Here is a 22,889-nt window from a genome sequence, read left to right as displayed (position 1 = left end):
ACAATAAGGTAATAAAGAAAAACGGAAAGGGGGGGGTCAATCAATATGATTTAAGGTAATTTCCAGTTTACATAATGTACCAAGTATGTTATTAGCAGACTGAGTGAAAATGAGAAGCATATAGAAAATAACCTCAAACCACAAGAAAACATGTAAAATATGATAACATTTTTAGTTTTATTCACAATCAGTTTTTTGTATACACCAGTAAAGGTATAAAAAACATATTGACAGTGCAATGTTTATCATAACAGTTACAATGAGTACATATAGTATTTGAATAGGCCTACACACAGACAGATGTAAACAAGACGAAAGTCTTTCTCTGGTCTGCATCCCCTTAACAATTGTGTGTATTGAGCTGTACTGTATTGTACCCATTCTGCAATCTGTTAATACAATTTTCAATCAATCAATCAAGTGCGCCCCCCCCCCCCCCCCCATTTGATTACTACCAATGATGCCAAAAGCAAAAGCAACCAACAGCAATTAAACGTGTGCATATCGTTAGCCCAGCATGCAGCATCTCAAAATGAGCATTTCCGCCGGTTATCAATTGCCAGCTCTCCGGGATGAGAGAAGAGAGTGTAGAAGAATGCCCGTAGCCACAGAGACATTGAGGGACTCTATGCAAGGGTGCAAACCTCCACGACGTGGGATGGTAAGGAGGGTCTCACACTGCCGGAGAAGCTCCAGAGACAAGCCTCCCCCCTCACCACCCATCAACAACAATGTAGGTTTGGTCATTAGGAAATCCGAACACCGAATAACAGGAATATGAGAATCCGCTACTTCGGCTACCACAGTACCGATTGCCTGCCAGCCTTGTGCCACCTTCAGTTTCAGCAGATCTTCAAGACTTTTGTAGCCATATACTCCCATGACCTCCATCACCCCCGAACTGGCCTTGCTCACAACCGGCGTCAAAGGGCAGCTACTGTGTATACTGCTGGCAACTCTGTCCACGCCAAGGAAATAGGCAGAGCGTAGAATGGCTCCAAGATTCATTGGGTCCTGAATTCCATCCAGCACTAGCCAGAGGGGGGTCCCGCTGCTTTCCCTGTGGCGCACGGAGGCCCCCTCCTCAGTGAGGAAACCCAGAGGACTGGCCTGCAGACACAAGCCCTGGTGAACACGTCCAGCAGACAGTCTCTCCAGTTCGTTCTTGCTGACACGCTGGATATGCACGCCCCGCCTGTGAGCCTCTTCACACACCTTTAACACAGAAGCCCTGTGAGAGGCCTCCCCTTCCTTCACAAACAGCCTGTGTGCCTTCCTTCTGCCCTGAGTCAGAGCCAGGAGACAGGGAGAGGCACCAAAGACGATCTCATAATTCTTCTCCTCCGTGTGCTCTTTTTTTATCCTCTCTCTTATTGGCTTCTCCAACTCGTCATCACTGAAGTCCTCAAGACTGAGTTTCCAGAGCTCTGATGACAGTCTGCTGTCTCCTTGTGGCTTCTGCTCCCACATCACTGCAGCATCTCTCTTCCAGGTTTTATTTGGAGCCCCCGACCTGCCAGACTGCCCACGCTCCTGCCATCCATCAGACACAATAGGCCTCTGGCGGACACCACTTCGCTGTCTCTTCTCCACAGGCTTGATGCCACTGTCCTTTGGCCAGAGGAGAGCACCAGTGCAGTGGTAAGATACAAACTGAGAGCCCATTCCTCTGTTTGACCCTGGAGTCAGCTTTCTCCTTATGTTGCGTTCAAATAATAGCCTGCACTGGCATGCAATATTCAATGTCCCCATATCTGTGAGTGGACGGGTGGATACACTTGATTGGATGAGAAACTAAACAGGACGGATCAGCTTGATTGCAATGCATGAGCTCACCGTGCATACACAGCTAGATGCGTTATACCGTGGATATCATATGGCAGTTAATAATATCCTATTAATGTTACAATATCTTGGTCAACTCGACTCAGTGACCTTGCGTTCCCCCCCCCAAAAAAAAACCATCCACTTAACCCGGTCCGCGTCTGTAGAGCTCAAGGAGGTTAGCTGGCTGCTCGATCACAAAACTAGCATCCTTAGCGTTTGCACCGTCTCTCCTTTGGAGTGTGATCTCTAAACATGTGCATTGATCTGAACAAGTCGGAACTTCCCTGAGCGTGACACACCAACACACCTGCCGTCATATCCGGGAAACAGAGCTCCTCAACGCGGAAGTACACGAAAGAAAACAAGAAAACACAGTATTATTAAAATCGTCGAGTTCAAATCTGCGGCACCGAATACGAATACCCTTAGCGCACTACACATTTGACATTTCCTATTATACTGTCGTCTCACGACAACGACATACTCCATACACGGTAAGACTAAAATGTATTAACGGTTGGCTTTTGGACTGCTCATTTTAGCAGGGGCTAACTTGGCTATCCAGAATATGTAATAATGTCATAAAAAAAACGAAACGCAAAATACAAACGCGCTACCTACAACACTCAACTGCTGAAATACCCTATGACCAAACAATAATCTACTGCCAAAATTGATCGGATTACCTATTTGTTTAAATGCCAGATGTGTGATTGAGATCAAATCTGCCCGTCACTAATTTAGCTAATAACTATGACGACGTCGTCGTTGTTGTTTATGATATAAGTAGCGCTATTAAAACTAAACAAGCACTTGTGGAAATAGAAGTAATGGTTTAAAGGGTTGATGCTTTGGACAGTTAACATTAGACTACCTAGGTTGTTTGACTGACACCTCTTCCTGTTTGGCTTGAAGATGGATTTCCTGTTTGGGAAGAGAAAGACCCCTGAGGAGATGCTGAGGCAGAACCAGAGGGCACTGAACCGGGCCATGAGAGATCTGGATAGAGAACGACAGAAATTGGAGCAACAGGAAAAGAAAATCATCGCTGACATTAAGAAAATGGCCAAACAGGGACAGATGGTGAGTGAGAGAAAGTGGGCCGATAAGGGGAAAATGTCATACTTTCATCATAATTCTTGGATGAATTGTCTCATGTATTTATCAGACTATCATTTGCAGGATGCTGTCAAGATCATGGCAAAGGACTTAGTTCGCACAAGACGCTATGTTAAGAAGTTCATCATGATGAGGGCAAACATCCAAGCCGTCAGTCTCAAGATCCAGACACTGAAGTCAAACAACAGCATGGCGCAGGCGATGAAAGGCGTCACCAAAGCCATGGCTACCATGAACAGACAGGTACCATTGTTTCCAACTCTTTTATTAGCTGCGACCACTCTTGTCAGTCGGCCGGTTGATTGATTGATTGATTGATTGATTGAAAACTTTATTAACAGATTGCAGAATGGGTACAGTACAGCTTAATACATACAATTGTTAAGGGGATGCAGACCAGAGAAAGACTTTCGTCTTGTTTACATCAGGGTCCCCCATTTTCAATTCATCGTAACATATATGACATACATGACATACAGATAGACAGTACTGCTACATCTATACATTTATGACATACCAGATTTGCAAATACAGTACTGTTTGTGATACGAAAAGAGTCCAGAAAAAAAGAGTATATACATTTGACGTAGAAACTGTACATTGGAGGAGGTTGGGTAGGTGGGGGGGGGGGGGGGGGGGTACTGTACATTGGAGGTGGGTGGGGGGGGGGGGGGGGGGGGGGGTTGGGTAGGAGTAGGTGGGTGGGGGACACTGTACAACTGTACAAGCAAAACTGTACATTGGAATATTGACAAGACCATACTTGGTCATTTTTACTGTACATTGGAGGGGGTTGTGTTTAGGGGTGGGACGATACATCGATCCAGATCGATACATCGATGTAATTATCAACAATCGAATCGGATCGATGCGATGTAATAAGATCGATTCATATCGATACTCTTATTTTGAAAATCCTGTGGCGAGTCTCATATCCGCCCAAGAACAACAGCAGTAGCTCCGTGTGTGTAGATGTTACAGCATAGCATTCTCCCTTTCTGTGTGTGTGTGTGTGCGCGCGTCTTTGGAAAGACCAGATGAGGTCAGAGGAGTTTGATGTTTAAATGTTATTTAAACATAAACAATATAATACATAATACATGTAGGCCTATACATGATCATGCAACATCAACAAATTGTTGTAGGAACGGTTTGGGAGAGGGAGGTTGTGAGTTTTGAGTTCCAAAAAATGTAGCTTAAAGTTTAAAGCTCAATATATAAAAACGTGGCACTTTACAGTGAACAGGAGGTCTATTTGTATTAAAAACAATAGATTGATTTTCCTTTAAATGTCTGGAAGAGCTCAAAAATACAAATGTCAAATGATATTTTCATTACCTTTTTTTTGTTGATCTAAATGTTACTGATTGTGTTAAATGGGCATATGATATCATCTCATATCGATCGCAGGCACCTGAATCTAATCGTATTGTATCGTGAGAGACTTTGTGATATCGGCAAATATCGTATCGTTGTCCAAAGAATCGATATCGTATCGTATCATGATGAAACTGGTGATTCCCACCCCTAGTTGTGTTAGGACATTTACAGGGGCCAGTTTCGAATTGCAGTCTCCCGTAGGTGTTTTTTGAGAGTGTTTTTCAAAGTGGGTAGTGATTCACATTCCTTTACAGCTTTGGGTAGGGCGTTCCACATTGATGTGGCATAATTGCGAAACGTGTTTAGTCCCTTGTTTGAGCCGAATCTGGGTTTAACATGATTTGTGGAGCTCCCTCTGGTGTTGTGATCGTGGTATTCACTGACCTTTGGGAAGTATTTTGACATGTACATGGGTACCCCGTCGTATAGTGTATCTTGTAGACCAGGCCCATTGCAAGTTGCTGTACTCTGTCGTCTACTCTAAGCCATCCTAGGTTGTCAAAGTGGGCAGGGGTGAGGTGGGTTCTAGGAGTAAGGTCAAGCAGTAGTCTGACCAGTTTGTTTTGAGATGTTTGTCATTTTGTTTTTAGCGCCTTTGAGGTGCTTTGGTACCATGAGGTGCAAGCATAGTCGTAGTACCCTTGAATGAGTGCTCCTGCCAGAGTCTTCAGGGTATTCTTGTTTACCAGTGAGGAGATCCGGTACAAGAATCTAGTTCGTTGGTTGACATTTTTTATTACATTGGATGCCATTTTGTCACAGGAAAGATTTGCCTCTAGGATGGTTGGTACACAAAAGATTTCCCCACCCTCTCTAGTGGCACCAGGCCTGCTGTCCACTGGAGGCAGCCTATCTGTGGCTGCTGGGAAGAAGGCGGAGCCCCAGGCCGCTATGGCAGACGTGAATAACTTCTATTTGCGTAACATGGCCAAACTTGGTGGAAAGCTTGATCATGGCTCAAACAAGGGACTAAACACATTTCGTAAATTATGCAACAACAATGTGGAACGCCCTACCCACAGCTGTAAAGGAATGTGAATCACTACCCACCTTCAAAACCTCTCTAAAAGACCACCTATGGGAGACTGCAATCCGAAACTGGCCCCTGTAAATATCCAAACTCAACCCCCTCCAATGTACAGTTCTGTGCACCTCCAATGTACAGTTTCCCCACCCCACCTACCCAACCTCCTCCAATGTACAGTTTCTTCCCCCTCAAATGTATATACTCTCTTTTTTAGACTATTTTTGTATCACAAACCGTACTGTAGATCTGGTATGTCATAAATGTCTAGATGTAGCAGTACTGTCTATCTGTATGTCATGTCATATATGTTACGATGAATTGAAAATGGGGGCCCCTGATATAAACAAGATGAAACTCTTTCTCTGGTCCGCATCCCCACTTTGAATGCCCAAAACGACATATCTCGTTTTATTTTTTTATTAGCGATCCGAATTCATATTTCATCAACCGAGTCTACCGTTGGGAAACCAGCCCCGCCAGGCGCTCAGATGTGAAAAAAGCGCCCCCTATCCTATCGTCTCTCAGATGGTAATGCACCCTTTTGGAATGGACTCAATGAAAATGGACGAGAAAAAAAAACTCCGGAATCCACATTTGACTTCTCACGCATGTACCCAGAGCCGATCGGATTCATTGTGGACCATCAGAACAGCGTGTAATATGTCTTTACAGTACGTAGCATTGGATCAATAAAATGATCGATTTTTGGAATGGCGATCAGGAATTGGAATAATCTTTTTGGATACCATCTGATCTCAGGTAAGGAATCTATTTTACCAGTCTTAGGATAATCAGACCTGTTTTCACGGAGATATAAGCTTTTCCCCTATATGTGATATGGCTGTTTGGCTGTGCGAGCGATCAGGAAATAAGATAATCGATTTTCAGCTTGCGGCACCAGCGTGCATACGTACACATATACTATCAATAATCTAGCGTTTATTTGAAAACGATTCATAAATAGGCCGAAAAATGACCGCTCTAGAATATTCCAGTACAGGGCGCTTATCACAGAATATTTTTATTTTCCGTGAAAACAAGGGCTTTTCAAAATGCTATAAAACGGAAATGAACCGATAAAAAAACAATCCGCTTCGACAATGTTGACTGGAAAATTTGTCATTGATAAGCGACGGGCAGATTAGACACATAGCCATAATTTAAAACATAGATTAGGCGATATTAACGTTAACATTGAAGTGGTTGATGGGCATTCAAGGGGGTAAAAAGGAAAACACGGCCGGCTCTGAAAGTGTTAACAATTGTGTGTATTGAGCTGTACTGTATTGTACCCATTCTGCAATCTGTTAATAAAATGTTCAATCAATCAATCAATGGGGCAAGGACACACACACATAGCCATGCCCTTGTGTGTGTTTTATGAATGCATGCACGTACACACTACACTACATACACAGTTGCAGTTATTGCACTTTATTTTTTTTTTTAATTAACACTTTGAGAGCCAGTCCGTGTTTTCCTTTTTACCCCCTTGAATGCCCACATCCACTCCAATGTTAACGTTAATATCGCCTAATCTATGTTTTAAATTATGGCTATGTGTCTAATCTGCCCGTCGCTTATCAAAGACTCATTTTCCGGTCAACATTGTCATGGCAGATTGTTTTTTTATCGCTTCATTTCCGTTTGATAGCATTTTGAAAATCACTCGTTTTCGCGGAAAAAACACATTCTATGATAATCGCCTTTTACTGGAATATTCTAGAACGTTGTCATTTTTCGGCCTATTTATGAATCGTTTTCAAATAAACGCTAGATGATCTATAGTATTATGTGTACGCATGCACGCTCGTGCCGCCAGTTGAAAATCGATTCTCCTATTTCCTGACCGCGAGCAGAGTCAAACAGCCTATCACCATAATCGCATAAAAGCTTATATATCCGTGAAAACGGGTCTGATTATCCTAATACTGATAACATAGATTCCTTACCTGAGATCAGATGGTATCCAAATGGTTTATTCCAATTCCTCGATCGCCATTTGAAAAAATCGCTCATTTGATTGATCCATCGTGTATACAGTAAAACACATATTCCCCGCGGCTCGGAGGCTCCAGAGTGAACTCTGGTAGACCCCGGTTACATGAGTGAGAAGTAAAATGTGGAGTCAGAAATCCTTTCTCCCATTCACTTTCATTGAGTCCAATCCAAAAGGGTGATTTACCATCTGGGAGACGATAGGGGGAGCTTTTTTCACATCTGAGCGCCTGGGGTGACTGGATCTCCAATGGTAGGCTCGCTTGATGCAATATGATTTCAGATCGCTAATAAAAAAAATACGAATAAAACGAATATTCTCGTGAGTGGGCATTCAACCCGGGGGGTAATAACACGAGAAAACTCGTGGGTGGCATTCAAAGTGTTAAGAGCGGGAGACAGAGCAGGGGGGGGGAGACATTCGGCGAGGGACGCCGGGTCCGGGAATCGAACCCGGGTCGGCCGCTTTGCGATGCAGCGTGTTACATGGTTCGCCATTTGGGTGCCCCAGTTGTTTTGTTTGTTGTTTGTGTGGGATGTGTAGTAAGACTGATTCTGATCCTGAATCAGGTATTGTTAAGAAATGTGCACATACAATAGAATAAGCACTATGTGTGGCTTCATTAGTTTGGGGAATCTATGTATGTAGTCTGTGCATGTCTGACATTTCTGGTGAGCTGTCAAACGCAATTGATACCACCCAGTAGCTGATGTCAGACAATTACAGCTGTAAAAGAATAATACGCATTTCAAGCATTATTTCAAGTTTCTGTCAGCTTATTGGACCAGTAAGCCTGTATTGATGGATGTGCATGTTATTGTTTCTTATTGTAGTTTCTATCAGCTGATTGGACCAGTAAGCTTGTTTTCATGGATGTGCATGTTATTTTTATTGTTTAATCTACACAGCTGAAACTACCTCAGATTCAGAAGATCATGATGGAGTTTGAGAAACAGAGTGAGATAATGGACATGAAGGAGGAGATGATGAATGACGCAATTGATGACGCCATGGGCGATGAGGACGACGAAGACGAGAGGTGAGTGGTCAAGATGGGCACATTTCTTTTGGTCTCGTTTGGGCAATCTTTAGATGCATAGCATCCATCACTCACTCACTCACTCACTCAGTTACCCATTCTGCCTCTAGTGGCAGATCACAGACATGACACATTGCCTGATGTTCCGAGAATGTTCCTCTTGTTTCCACATGCAAGAACCAAGCTTTTGTAAAACAGATTTTGATAAAGTGAGCTTGTATTGATCATGATAAAGCCCTAAATTCTGTCCTTTTCTCTTTCCTTTATGTCATGTACAGTGATGCCATTGTGTCCCAAGTGCTGGACGAGCTGGGTCTCAATCTGTCAGATGAACTGTCAGGTAAGTTCAATTCCAAGGACCTTTCTGTATATTCTGTTAACCATTGTCCGCTTTACAACATTATTGTATTGTTATTAAAGGGATAGTTGTGATTTTTAGGACCCCTAGCCCTATTTCTTGTTTACCAGTGATGGTGTTGATTGGTGCACAATCCATGCTGTTCCTCATACTAGCTCCGGATAGTTGGCCAAACCAATGCAAAGTCAATGGGGTCGAGCTCCTGTCTGTACAAGCTGACAAGGCTGTACTTTGTGTGCACTGTGGAGTAAATATCAGTGAGCCTCAGTCAGCTTGTACAGACAGCAGCTCAACCCCATCGGTTTTGTATTGGTTTGTGGATAACTATCGGCAGCTAGTACGAGGAACAGCATGGATTGTGCACCAATCAACGACACTGTCGGTAAGTAAGAAATAGGGCTAGGATTCCAAATATCAGAAACAGCCATTTTTAAACGAGTGCTGCATGTGTTCTTATCATTACATTTTCGTCTCGTTCACGCAGGCCTGCCGTCCACTGGAGGAAGCCTATCTGTGGCTGCTGGGAAGAAGGCGGAGCCCCAGGCCGCTATGGCAGACGCAGACGCTGACCTGGAGGAGCGGCTGAATAATCTCCGGAGAGATTGAAAGCACGGCAGCTGGGCAGACGAGGCGCTCTTTGGCTGAGGTGTTGCTAATACAGATGCAATTGTACTCCCGATATCTGCGTCTAGATTTCTTTGGGAAGGAATGTTTGAGGGGGGGGGGGGCACTGAACCATCAGTGTTAGGTCTGTGATCTAAAGGTATGTGGCTTTTTGTTTTGAGGTATTTTTCTTTGTGTGCAGTATATCTTTTATCAAGAAACCGACATGAGTCATCATGATGCATTAGCCTAATCTCAGTGCTCGTCTCGATCAAGACGTTGCCAAAATGAAACATTTCTATTTGAAGGCGGAATGTTATTGCTCAGTGAATGTTAAGTACTAACTGTGGCATGTTATTGCCGCTATATTAACACTAATTACAAAAACATGTTTTAAGTGAACCCAAAGGTGTGGCGAAAGTAGGTATATATACTATATAAGTGAACATTCTCTATGTTTGATGTATAGAAATATCACAGGACATGTTGTACTTGACAGCGGCGGTACACCTAGATATCCCATCATCCAGACCGAACGTGTTAAGATCATGGTAACAATGGTGTACCCCGCTTGTTAGCCTTTGATTTACTTTGATTATTTGTGGGAGTTTGCCATCTAGTTATGCATCATATTCGAGGTGTAGGGTGAGGGTGGTGTCCAGAACAACTATCAGATTGTCTCAACACTCTGTTTTCTGTGTGAAACAACTAATAGGACAGTGGATTTTACAAAAATATGAAGGATGAGTAAGAGATGAATAGGTAACAGAGCTGCGCCCCAACTGGTTCATGGTCACCACTGGCAAATGTACAAAGGGGCAACTCTCCACACGGTGCCTGGTATGGAAAAGTCCTTTATCGTGGTGTTTTTGAAAAGGGTGGTATTTATATTTTTGAGAAATTGTGTCCTATTTTGCTTTTCTTTTATCCAATAAACATTTTTCACATTTGACAGTCGTTTGTCTGACTAGAAAAATGGTATTTCCCCCCCCTAATAAATACTTGTGCTGAGTTAAGTCATAATGATCCGACATCCTCAGATCGCTACTCCTTCAAAAAAGCTATCCATAGTATTTCATTACATCAGCATAGCAGACATCTTGGTAGGCAAACAGGTGATTGTCAATATCATGAAATGACAACCATGGCCAATGAGCACGAGTCATGACACGTCATGAGATTATTATGTACATAATGACTGATAAATCAGTTCAAACCCCACCCTCTTTTCTTGATTCTCTAATCACAACTGTTGCTTCCCTCGCAACAGGTGTGATTGGAGGATCAAGAAAAGAAGGCAGGGCTTGATAGGTCAATTAAACCATATGCATCGCTGTATGTTTCCACATTTACATTGGGCTGCAGTTACCAACCCTGTGCATAGTCACAACATTTTGTTTGCTGATCTTCATATCAATCACAACAAAGTCAACATATTACAGATGTTAATCATTTTATTCCAAAAAAAAAATATTTGCCAGCATACAGTACAATCATTATCATAGAACAATATTGAATGTACTCAACAATGGAACATTAAATAATAAAAAAATAACAGCCATGTGTTCTTTATGTACATTTGTTTCTGAAAGCTATGTACAGAAGACCAGCCTACATAATACGCATGACTGTTAAAGGAACACTCCCCCCCCCCCCCCCCCCCCCCCAAAAGAAAGCATTTATTATCCCTATAATCTCAAGATACAACAAAACAGTTGTGTGTGATGTCACATTATGTGACAATGTGGTGCATGATTGACAGTTACGGGACAGGCCCTGGTATTTCTTTTTTTCATAATTTCTCTGAGCTATATATTTTAACACATCCTGGAATATGCACATCACACATTCCAACTCTTAACTCAATATCTCTCAAACCAAATGAATTAGCACAATACAAGTTTCTAGTTTTGGTACATGTGTAAGATTATGGGTATAATACATTTGCTTTTATAAAACAAAAAACTGTAATCGGTGGAGTGTTCCTTTATGTTGCAGAGGCGAAAAGCCATTAAGCCAGAAGTAAAACTGTTCAGCAAAGAACAGTGAACAAGCGAACCAGAGAAGGAAAGAGAATTGTCAAGTTTGTAAGAGTTCACGGGTTGATACAGCTAGGACTACGGCAAGAAAGCCCTAATATTTACTGCGGTTTAAGTATATTGTAAAGAAACACAAAATTCAAGGACCAAAAAAGAAAAACCTTACTTTGTTTTTCAGATCACCTTAAAAGAGATAAGGCTGTTCAAGTTTTGAACAAAGCAGTGCTTACGGAATACAAACGGCCAAAAGAAAACATGCTTTGACAAATTCAAACATAATTATTATCTTCTCTGAATTAGAATGAGCCGAGATGACGCTCCCCGTTTTAGAAATCTGCCATGCTGCCATCTTCTTTTGGAACAGATGCGTCGGCTCAAAAGAGACCATGCAACTAACGTAAACCAGAGCCATGAAAACAGATTCAAGGAACAGGAGAGGAACATAGGATAACATGGCAAATTAAAGCTGCACCGTGTAGTTGGGAGGTAGGGGGGTGTTGGCGTTGTTGAATAAGTGTCACACGGGGGGGGGGGGGGGGCTGCTAGAACACTACTTGAAACTAGAAATTATCTGATTGACTGTGGTGTTCCTAGTTACCCTCCCGCCACCTTGAAGATGCAAAGAAGCGTCTTGAACCAGCACAATGTTGGTTCACTGTCTTTAAAAGGTTCTTCGTTGGATTTCTGTCAAGATTAGAAACACATTTCAAGCATGTGTATCTAATTCCTGTAGAAGTGATTATTTGTTCCCAAAACTACATGGCACAGCTTCAACCACACAGCTTGTTTGCTATGATGAATCAAATCCCACCTTTGTTTTCACAAAACCAATGCACGGACAGATCAAACTAACAATTCCTTTTTTCTTTTTTGTTAAGCAAAATAGGTAATTTTGTGTACCTAGTATTTCCTTAGCTAGTATTTATTCAAAATTAAATGTATATATATTTGTATTATTCCATGCAGTGAGGATCATCAGACACACTATCCACACTATAGCGCACATTGATGAAACTGTGTAAGCACAATGAATAATAGTCAATACACAGACATCCCAAGAGTCAATTTGAGACTCCCCCCCCCCCCCCCCACCTAGGCAGAGAGCATGAGGAGGCCAATTAAGTATCCAGTGCTGAGGGTTAGTCGTAGCAATATTGTGCATACTGTACATTTCAAGCTCTTGTTTTTCAGTCAAAATGCCTACAAAACATTTTTTTAAACGATAAATATCCTTCAGATTAGAGTCCCCCAATTTATTCTGCCAGTTGACAATGACATCTATGCAACAATGTCGTAATGATCAAAAGCAAAATGGACTACTATTCACATTATTGTAATGGTACAGCAATTTTGGGATGACATGACTGCTTACTAATTCAAAATGTATTTTTTGAAACATTTGTTGTCACAGGACATGCATATTACCGTTTTGTTACATTACCGAGTACTAATACAACTAGAGACGTGTTACATCTTCACTGGCTGTTGATGAGGGGACTGTAATCTTGTGGCAATACAGCTTTACTTTACGTTCTAGGAGGTATAAACGGGGGGGGCAAAAATGACATTTCTCAAACCCTGCCCTCTTTTCTTGATCTTCAAGGATCAAGAAAAGAGGGCGGGGCTCGAGATGGGTAAATTCCCATGGCTAACTGATTTTGCAGCCATCTTCCCAGCCCCTATCGTTCTCCCGACAGTTCTGCCAGACATCACCTGGGCAGATTTGAGACAGTCTTATACTCTTTCATGGAGTGAGAGTAAGGGATGCTATACCAGCAACCGCTGACAGTCTTTCTCCCCCCCCTCCCCCAGAGGACAACAAGGAAGCATTTCAAATCTGAGTATGGAGGGAGGTGGGATTTCTCTTTTTTGATATAGCCGAACACGTTTCACTTCCGACAGGTCCGGTGGGGGGTGTGTTTTTTGGGGACCTCGATGCGGCAGCGACTTCGGTCGTCCAGCCAGGGCAAGTCAAAGTTCCTAGGGAAATAAAACCAGTCAGTCATTGTATATATTCAAAAGGTTTTTCTAAATAAAAGAGGCAGTCCACCCTCCTTGTTTACTCTTCCTATTCAGTTTGGCTATTGCCATCAAGTTACAAATCAAATGACAGTTTTCATTTAATATTTCAAGTACTAGGCCTCTCTAATTTAATCGAATCTCCAAATGTCCTTGTATATGTACTTGGCGCATCAAGATTATTCTGATATAAGTGGAAAAGCGTCCAACAGAAACTGTTAATTTTCAACTAACATTCTGAATTGATATTTCACAAGTCGCTTTGAGGGGAAATCGGACTTTGCTTGGAGTTGTCCAGAAGTTGTAATTTCTTCACTCTTGACAAAGCTAGGCTAGCATGCACCTGGACCTCTCTCTGGAGCTACTGGACACAGATTAAACTGATATCAATCTTCTTGTCCGACTCCGAGGAAGATGGCAAATAAGTGTATTTCCCAGTGTGTTCCTTTCATATTAGCCTTTTCTCTTTAATCACGATCCATAGTGTATAAAAAAAAACGACAATACAATAACAGACATAGACGATAAATGATAAAACATTGATATCTTGCCTAGCCCTACCATGCAGTGAATGCGGTTGGAAATAGAACACGTTTTCAATACAAACTTACTGTTGATTGAGTTTTGGTAGCGGCCGACCGAACGCTACCACAGGCAGAAAGGGGGTGATGACTATAGACTCAACTGGTAGAAAGAAAAGAAAAAGGGAGGTTTTAAAGTCAGACGTGTAGTTCATTAAAATAAACAATACATGAAAACCACTGACATTAAAAAAGGACTCACTAAAAACTATAGCTCATGCATCACGTCCAATGGGTGGTTATGGTTGGGAGGTCCAATGAGGTTAAAATTAGGGTTACGGTTAGGGCTCAAGGTCCAATGAGGTTAAGGTTAGGGTTAAGGTAGTGGGTAGGGTTTATACATGATACCCAGATTTTTAGGGAGTCCCGACATCAAAGGGATCATACTCCACCCATTTTAAGAACCCCATCTTAAACTCATTAGGGAATATGGAGTCATTTCAGACCACCCAAAAAGCACTTCCACCATCATTTTAGTTCTTAAAGGGATAGTTCTTGTTTTCATTATGTCCGTCGGTAGTCCTTTCTCAGCAGAGTAGGTTAACAGCGTTGCACTTGAACGTGGCCCCATTGACTTTACATTAGTTTGTGGCTAACTAGACGAAGGGTATTCAGTATGAAGAACAGCATGGATTGTGCCGATAAAGAACTCTACCGATTACAACATTATTGGTAAGTAGGAAATAGGTATAAGGGTCCAGAATTCTGAGCATATCCTTCAAAAGGATACAGCTGGTGTAATTGAATTTATTTTCTTATCGTCAATATAGCCTACGAAAAGGCCAACCAACAACACAAGTGTGGTCCGTCTAGCAAACACCAAATCATAGCTCATATCCAGAAGTCATAGAACTCCATTGTTTTCCCACAAAACAAGTCAGAGCCGTACTCGCTGTATGTTTTGGTCAGTATAATTCATCATGTTAAAACAAGTCAGAGCTGTACTGTTAGTTTTAGTCAGTATAATTCATCATGTTAAAACAAGTCAGAGCTGTACTGTTAGTTTTGGTCAGTATAATTCATCATGTTAAAACAAGTCAGAGCTGTACTCTTTGTTTTAGTCAGTATAATTAATCACTGCAATGAACAAGAGCATCGTAGTTTTCCCCAGAATTACTTTGTGAGGTGACCACGATCACCTGGGAAGTAGTTCCGGTTCAGGCAGTCCTGAGGCGATCGCTGCCACTTCATAAAGTAATTCCGGGGGAAGACTACGGTATTTCTAGACTTAAAGTTCCTTTAAGTTCTTCAAGTCAGCTAAGTTCCCTCTCCATTTATCTTCTTAAAATGAGCAGAGTATCCTTTTTAAACACATCAAACAAAGCGTCTCTACCGTCTTCAGTGTCGGGATAAAAGGAGGAGACCTCCGGCTCACTCTCCTGGATCCCCTTCCTCTTGTTCATGCGCTGTTGCAAGCGCTGGAACATACGCTGCTCTCTGATTCGCTGGATGTCCCATCTGACAAAACAGACAAACCAATATGATGAGAGATGGTGAAGAAGAGGGTGCGCACGAGGAAGAGGGAATAATAAAAGCAATGAATGTACGTCACAAGGAGCGTTAACATTTGACAATTATGAAACATTTAGTCATTTAGCTGACGCTTTTATCCAAAGCGACTTACAAGTTCTGTATGACAAGTCATCAGGAAACGCCGTGGAATTAATTTATTAGGGATGCACAGAAACCTGAAATAATCATGGGCTGTTTAGTCTGCCCAGTTTATTTACTTTGTCATTTAGCCGACGCTTTTATCCAAAGCGACTTACAAGTTCTGTACAACAGGTCAGCAGGAAGGGTACAACTCTGGCAGCTAAGTAACAATGTTCATCAAACAGTGTTGAACTTGGGTGCTACAGTCTTGAATGCATAGTAGTAAAGACAATTAAGTAGCAAAGTGCATGAAGGACAGTACGAAGGTTAGTATACGTATATTTTCTTCCTGCTCATCAGAACTGATATAACCATCATCAACTCATATATGCTGCCAATATACATCTAAAATACATATTTAGCAAAAGAGGAGAAAAAGAGGCATCGCTGGCTCGTACCTTTTTCTCCTCTTCTCATCCAACTCCAACTTTGAATGGCGTTTCAAAAACACACCATCGTCCAGCATCTGAATAGAAAATAAAAGAAAGAAAATATAGCCCAGGGTTCAAGCAAATATGGATCATTAGGATTGCAAAATAAGTTCACACACATGGTTCAGCAGTGTTATGTCCTTTGAGTTTTGTAATGATTGGACAAAAAAAACGTTGATTTGTGTTGCATGCCCATTTCTTGCATTTGTAGTGCCCCCTAGTGGTACATTTTAACAAACGTTCAGGGTATATGTCTGGACATATCCTGCCAGTTTTATGATGATTGGCTTAACGGTTGTCGTCTTGCAACCTTTTTGAAGTTTATTGGTCAATATCTTCAAAACTAAAAAAAATATATCAACAAGCTTGTGCTTTTGATAAGCTTGATCCACTAATTATCCACAGAAATGTTGGTAGCAATTGGACCTACGGTTTAGGAGAGGTCAAAAACATGCCTTTCATAGAATTCAAGATGGCAGAAAATCCAATACAGCGGACGTTATGGGCCTTTGAGGCAAATTTGTAGAGGGTGGATAGATGGATGTCTTTACCAAGTTTCATGTATATTGGACTCATGGCGTAGGAGTTATGACTTTTCAGTCAAAAGTTTGACATTTAATTATAGCACCCCCTTTAGGGTCATATTTCTTGGGACACTATTTGCACACAACTTCCAATCAATGGGACAAATTTCATGTTGCTACCATCTCACTGGAATTTGTGCAAACATTTCTGAAAATATCAACAATAACAATAGGGTTTCAGCCTACGGCTTGAACCCCTAACAAGGGCAGTGTCAGAGATGTGAAGCAAACTCATCTTACACTAAATGCAACGCTTGTGAGCAGCCACTAGGGGCAGCACGGATAACCCAAGGCCCCAGTTAATCGCTTCACAGCATGGCCAAAAGGCAGAGTGAATTGGGCCCATTTGTGCACGTGCAAAGAAGTGAGCTTCACAAGCTTTAAGGGGGGTATTCAAACTAAGATCAGCGGTACAGAAATTACATACTGGAGTTCATGAAGAACACTTAACCTGTTCCACCCCAGGTGAAAATCTGCATAAAATGTATACCTAGGTAAATGGAATATTGCTCCACTTCTACAAGGGCTATTTGCATATTCTTGGTATCTAGGAACATCTATGGACCTCAATGAATGTATTCTCAGTGTCAGAAATATTGTGTCTATTACTAGGCTTGCTTAAATTCTGATGAAACAAAGGAAAATATGAATTATGATTTTTCTTTTCATCTTTGACAGTGAATAAAACCATGATAATAATGACCAAACTTAAAAAACTGCCACTGGGCTAATTCAGTACCCTCTTGAGATCATGTGTACAAAAGATCTAAGGAAATTAATAAAGGGAAGATGATAAAATTGAAGGTTTTGTATATACAGTACTGAATTCTCCCATCCGGACCAATGCAATTTGAAATATTATTATAGAATATAGAATATATGCTTATACATTACCTTATTATAGCCAATTCGCACATTTATATATATATACATATGGTATCTTTCAAATGGCCGAGTTCAATTTGGATATAGTATCACCAGGCATGCGTAATAACATATACAGTTATTTAATGTAATCGACTGTACTTTTTTATTTCTCCCACAGTGTAATCATTCTGTAACTAATTTCAGATCTGATTCTTCCTACATGATTACAATAGTGTGGAGAAACTGACTGCGTTTCAATATTTGTCAAAAACGTTACCTTTTGTAGCTTATTATCGCGAATCATAAGAATTATTGATATGATTGCTTCAGAACGCCGAACTTTGAACGACCATAGCGGACCACAGGAAGTGTAGTTTGGTGAAATTTCAACACTGCCAGATAGCTAGCGAGGTCCTCTTGAAAATGGCCGCAAAAAGATTCCAATTCTGATCGTTCAACATTTTCATTTCCGCTTCCGGGTCAAGAAACGCGAGTTGAAAAAAAAACTTAAAATGATAAAAACTCACTTTTAACCTATTGCTAAACTATTGCCAACCTAACGTTTTACATTCTACATGTATTTGTGACATAGTAGTGATAATAATACTTGAAAACGTTTGATTTTAAAAAACGCAAATTTATTGCATCACTCATAAAAATATTAATATATGATAATAATGTCAAAAAGGGGTCGGTACCGACCCCGTGGGGGGGAACAGGTTAAATATGCAGTAAAAGTAGAGGATGGTGTCTTAGAGGTTTGATGCAAACCATGTAATATTCTTCATACACAATGCTGAATATGTTTTGTGCAGCCTGGCAACCCAGAGAGAAAGTAACTCACAAATTTCTCTCCACCTAGTGTGAATCATTTTCCATTTTAACCGAAGGCTAACAAACACCTCGCAAGTTGTTTATGGCAGATTTCACTCCCTCTCGACCCAGATCGATTTGCATTTGAAACAGCTGATACGCATATGCATAGCTGGTTAAGGACTGTGGGTGCTTGCCTGGTTGTCTAATGTCCTTCACGCATTTGCAGATGAAAAGTAGCCTACGATTGGAATATGCAGAAGTATCATTAAGCAAATTGATCCCTGGATGCACTGCATTTGTCTGCAATCTTTATGGCTTGGTGCTATTAAGAGTGAAATGCTTGGCTTACAACGGCAAGAAAATGTTTTAAACACTGATGGTAAGCTATATAGCCTATGCTACAGAATTATTTCAAGAATACAATTTTAAGTAGGCTTAAATGGACAGAATCGGCTGTCTGAACTGTATATAGCATATTAAACAGAGTAATAGCACAGCACCATGGCTATGTTGCAGTGTCTGTCCATGTTTGGTTCCACAAAAAAACATCTTGAAGCCCCTTGATGTTGTAGCTCAATGGAAATCCCTCATCACTGCCCTACCCTCCACCGCTGTCTCTACCCCCCACCTCCACCGAAAGCACATTCATGTGAGAACTAACATAAAAATTAATAGCTATCTCTCCGATATGTTTCGCTGCGATTTTGAAAGTAATCTAAGTGGATGGCAGGTGGGTGGAGTGAAACGATATGAGTCTTCCAGGTTTTATATACTTATATGAGCCAATTGTGAGTGAGTGAGTGAGTGAGTGAGTGAGTGAGTGAGTGAGTGAGTGACATCGCTGGTCATAAGGTGATTTTCATCTAGTAACGACAAGTAAACAAACATAATGGATAAGTGCTGTAAAGATAGGACTTCATTGTAAGTGAAATCTCTGTGTTCTTGGCGTGGTGTCTCACCTCTGGGATCTCGCCAGCAGCCTCCTCTCCCAAGGGCTCCATACAATTTTCCCTCCAGGATGGAACTAGAAAATCTAAAGTGAGAAATTATAAAAGGACATTAAAATCTGCGATCCAAACATCAACAAATGGGTAGCCCCACCACCAGGTTTCATTCTCTAGTTAATTGACTCAGCTCTTGGCGAACACTAAACAGGTAGTTCTGTATATTCTGATTTACAACAGGTTAAGAAAGGTCCAACCAGCTTGTTTTCCATCTACCAATCAAACTATTCAATAAAAAAAGCACAGCTTGGTCTATAATCAAAAGGGAAATTATATTTAAAATGCATGCCATTAATCGACTTGATATATATGCTCCCTCACACATTGCTTTATTAACTGCAGTAGTCACCTGGACACTTCAGATTTTATATAAAAGTTATGCATATGTATAGACTAGAGCCTACTATTTGATATTCCTGTACATAATATAGAACTTCTTCAAATCACATGTTGCCTTGTGACACTGTCCACAACAGCAAAATTGGCCTATCTCAAACCCTGCCTTCTTGATCCTCCAATCACAACCGTTGACAAACAAAGAACAATGTTTGTTGTGCTTAGAGGATCAAGAAAAGAGTGCAGGGTTTGAGATAGTGTCACTCACAAGGAAACTTGTTTGAAGAAGTTCTATATTATGTACAGGAATATCAAAGAGTAGGCTCTATACAGGAAGAAAAGAAGGCATGGTTCGAGATAGGCCAATGTCCCCCTGAAGAGCAACACCAGTTATCTCATCTCATTACAATGAACAGGCATGTCTAAGGAGTCCACTTACTGGCCACGTCTTCCTCCTTAGGTGAAGAATCACGCAGAGGGGAGGGGGGCGGCTGATGCCAGCGACACAGATACATCTCAGTGGTGGACATGAAGGGTAACTCCTCCATCTGAGCATTGAGCTCAGACTCCTCTTTACATGGGAGCATCTTCTCTGGGGTCTCCCTGCCTCGCAGCTCCCTCTGGTATGGAGGGGTACCTCCACATTCTGACTTCTGGGGGCTGAATTTGGGGCCCTTGCCCCGCGACTTCTGGACTTTTGAGTCCCCAAAGCAAAATTTCCTGCATGGGGTAGGAGGTGTTTGGATTTAGTGACCAGGCTTTGGCTGAGGTGCGTATTGCACACGACAAGCAGTATTGAATGTTACTCAGGGCTGGGTGATATGCAGAAAGTGTATCGATTCCTTCAATGTATCGGCCGTTTAATTATTTGCCCATTTTAATTAAACTGAATGTTCCAACAACCAGTCGGGTTTCTGGTCGTATCGCCCAGTGTTTGATTTGATTCCCCATACAAGCCCAGAACAGCGTCTCCGGCATGCTTCACGCCTTTACCTCTTTTGACCTTTTCCGCCGCGACTGAACGGAAGTGCCGTCGTGGGAGTGTTGGTCTGGGGACTCTCCGGGACGTCCAGGTCCCACATGTCCTCTTTGTCGGGGGTCCATGGCTCCAGGGGCTGGAAAAGGCGCTTGTCACGTGGGTCCTTCCTTGTGAGCTGCAAGCGGCGTTCCATGCGCTCGATGCGCGCAAGAAGCTGCAAATAAAGATGACATGAGTAAGACAAATGAGTACCTAATCGATAATAAAATTCCAAATATACATCAAGCTGTATGTCATCTGGACCAAAGAGCAGTGTAGGACATATCACATCAACTTGGCAATGAATGATGTGTTATACCAGCCAATCAGGGGATCCTGACCATATTTTGGAGGGAAAGAAGTCCTTCACCGGTGTTGGAAGTTTCCTGTGAACCCCACACTTCTGTCATTCATAATATGTATCCCAAAAGCTGCTGTGCTGGGTGGACGTTTTTTCCATTACAAAGTAAAGATCAGATGTTATTACAGACGTAAGAGAAACACACCAACCTCATGGGAAATGTTTACCGTCTTCTCCTGAGAATTTCCTCTCAGTTCAGTAGAAAGCCATCTGGCTGCCTGCAAGCTAGCACAAATGAACAGAAGTGGATAGGATACGCGAGCCTAGCTTAAAACTCCAGGAGAGGTGTTTTTGGCCAACAGCTAGGCTAGCTGATCCGTATCCACTTCCATGATTTGTGCTAAGCTAGCTTGCAGTCGAATAGCTTTCTATTGAATGCACAGGGAGGACATTGGTATCCATCTGCTTGTCTGACTGGAGAAGACTGCATTTCCCATACTATTGGCATGTTCCTTTAACGTGTTTGTCTTGTGACCCCTTTTTTTCAAAAATAGGGTCCTGACCCTCCCAAGGTTGGGAAAGACAAAAAACGATTATATACCGTCTCCTTATCAGCTTTCAGCTCGTCGACCTCCTTGTCCTTCGACTGCAACTGTTGCTGCTGTTGCTCGATCAGGTCCAGCTGCAGGAGGACGATCTGTCGGAGGCAGCTGGCCTGAGTGTGAGGGCTGGCCGGCGTCTTTCTCACACTCCTCCACTTGCCGTCCGAGCTGAGCTCGATGGAGGCGCTGAGGCCTCCGGGGCCGGGGACACCCTTAGCGCTCTCCTCGGCCCCGGCGTCCTTCGGGTTCTCCATGCCGTCCGTGGGGAGGGGTCTGCCTTTCACCGGGGTTCCCTCGGCCCCCATTTGTCTGAGAGGGGACAAGATCCCCACCGTTTTATTATCCCCTTGTTGACCTATTCCCGCTTTGTTTGGAGCCGCAAACAAGGCTGTCCGGGCAACTTTACTCGTGAAATTCAGGTCCAAGTCCTTGGATTTGCTGGGGATCTGTCCCCCCTGCAAGTCTTGCACATCTATGACAAAGTCACAGGACTCCCGCTTGATGGTGACGGGAGTCACGGTGGCGGCTCCAATGTGCGTCTTCTCAAAGTCGATCGTGTCTGGGTTCAGCTTGAATCCCGTATTACTAGGATATAAAGTTGATCTCAGAGTCATGGCGAACACGACGACTGTTCATTCTGCGAGGTCTCGGCGGTGTAGCGTCCACTGCTTCCCGCAGCGCGAACCCTGCAACACAAAGAACACGTTATCACCTGGATCACTGGAAACAGTTTCTCCATCTGACCTGGAGGCGACACTCAGCTCATGCAAAGACAAAGATATCGGAACAAACCATGAGATACTACACTGCGCCTAGTGTCCCGGGCATCCTTCCCTTCGTCGTGCAGCAGGCTGGATTTGAAATGCTGACTTTAACTCGCGTTAGCTAAGTTACGTTAGCATTGCACTGGACACACAACACGCAGCGTGTTGTTTGGAGAGTTCGGTCCCCGTTCAGTTGGTTTCTGAGTCAGAGAGTCGTAACCAGGGCTCGGGAGTGACTGCGTAGGACACTGGATGCAGCCATCTCCTCCATTTTGCTTCTCCCGAAATGACGAAAAACAATAACAGCTAGCTAGCTGGCTAACGTTAGCTACCTAGCTAGCTAACTCAAAATGTGCGTTCAGAGCAAGGCGGTTAAAACACGTATATTCAAAACAGGCACACGTATTATATTTTATAATTGTTTGAAATAGCATGGGATTATATTTTTCTATATTACCGTAATAGTTACTCTAGCCCGCCAGCAGTGCCTTCAAGTCCCCCTCTTCCAATACTTGTTTTAAA

At 42.3% G+C, this 22,889-nt stretch overlaps 3 protein-coding genes across 4 annotated transcripts; 1 reads left to right on the top strand and 2 right to left on the bottom strand.

Annotated features, from left to right (window-relative positions):
- Positions 1–454: 454 nt before the first annotated feature.
- Positions 455–2,036, bottom strand: mrm1 (mitochondrial rRNA methyltransferase 1 homolog). The gene has a single exon (XM_084323906.1). The coding sequence runs from the start codon at positions 1,750–1,752 to the stop codon at positions 553–555; it is 1,200 nt and encodes a 399-aa protein (XP_084180032.1). The 5' UTR covers positions 1,753–2,036; the 3' UTR covers positions 455–552.
- Positions 2,037–2,150: 114 nt separating this feature from the next.
- chmp2a (charged multivesicular body protein 2A) lies at positions 2,151–10,302 on the top strand. Its single transcript, XM_084323911.1, has 6 exons — positions 2,151–2,321; positions 2,743–2,910; positions 3,010–3,189; positions 8,261–8,391; positions 8,670–8,731; positions 9,234–10,302. The coding sequence occupies exons 2-6, from the start codon at positions 2,743–2,745 to the stop codon at positions 9,353–9,355; spliced, it is 663 nt and encodes a 220-aa protein (XP_084180037.1). The 5' UTR covers positions 2,151–2,321; the 3' UTR covers positions 9,356–10,302.
- Positions 10,303–11,016: 714 nt separating this feature from the next.
- On the bottom strand, positions 11,017–22,889 carry msl1b (MSL complex subunit 1b). Of its 2 annotated transcripts, none has more exons than XM_084323904.1 (9): positions 22,825–22,889; positions 21,603–22,289; positions 20,676–20,875; positions 20,122–20,402; positions 19,302–19,375; positions 16,043–16,110; positions 15,325–15,449; positions 14,022–14,094; positions 11,017–13,371 (listed from the first exon to the last, which is right to left on the bottom strand). In XM_084323904.1, the coding sequence occupies exons 2-9, from the start codon at positions 22,215–22,217 to the stop codon at positions 13,281–13,283; spliced, it is 1,527 nt and encodes a 508-aa protein (XP_084180030.1). In that variant the 5' UTR covers positions 22,218–22,289; positions 22,825–22,889; the 3' UTR covers positions 11,017–13,280. The 2 variants fall into 2 exon arrangements, with proteins under 2 accessions (XP_084180030.1, XP_084180031.1); XM_084323905.1 differs by lacking the exon at positions 22,825–22,889 and adding an exon at positions 22,396–22,757.

The sequence above is a fragment of the Notolepis coatsorum genome (genome assembly GCF_963971535.1).
Source record: "Notolepis coatsorum genome assembly, chromosome: 10".
NCBI classification, from domain to species: domain Eukaryota; kingdom Metazoa; phylum Chordata; class Actinopteri; order Aulopiformes; family Paralepididae; genus Notolepis; species Notolepis coatsorum.
The sequence above is the reverse complement of the archived record's forward strand: the minus strand, read 5'-3'. Positions and strand labels throughout refer to the sequence as shown.

Coding starts and splice junctions, on each gene's coding strand:
- msl1b (XM_084323904.1), bottom strand. CDS start 22,217: ATGACTCTGAGATCAACTTTATATCCTAGTAATACGGGATTCAAGCTG. Junction 16,111..19,301: donor CTGCTGGCGAGATCCCAGAG/GTGAGACACCAC, acceptor TTTTCTATTCAG/ATGCTGGACGATGGTGTGTT. Junction 15,450..16,042: donor GATGAGAAGAGGAGAAAAAG/GTACGAGCCAGC, acceptor CTGTTTTGTCAG/ATGGGACATCCAGCGAATCA.
- mrm1 (XM_084323906.1), bottom strand. CDS start 1,752: ATGGGGACATTGAATATTGCATGCCAGTGCAGGCTATTATTTGAACGC.
- chmp2a (XM_084323911.1), top strand. CDS start 2,743: ATGGATTTCCTGTTTGGGAAGAGAAAGACCCCTGAGGAGATGCTGAGG. Junction 8,392..8,669: donor GAGGACGACGAAGACGAGAG/GTGAGTGGTCAA, acceptor TGTCATGTACAG/TGATGCCATTGTGTCCCAAG. Junction 8,732..9,233: donor TCTGTCAGATGAACTGTCAG/GTAAGTTCAATT, acceptor TCGTTCACGCAG/GCCTGCCGTCCACTGGAGGA.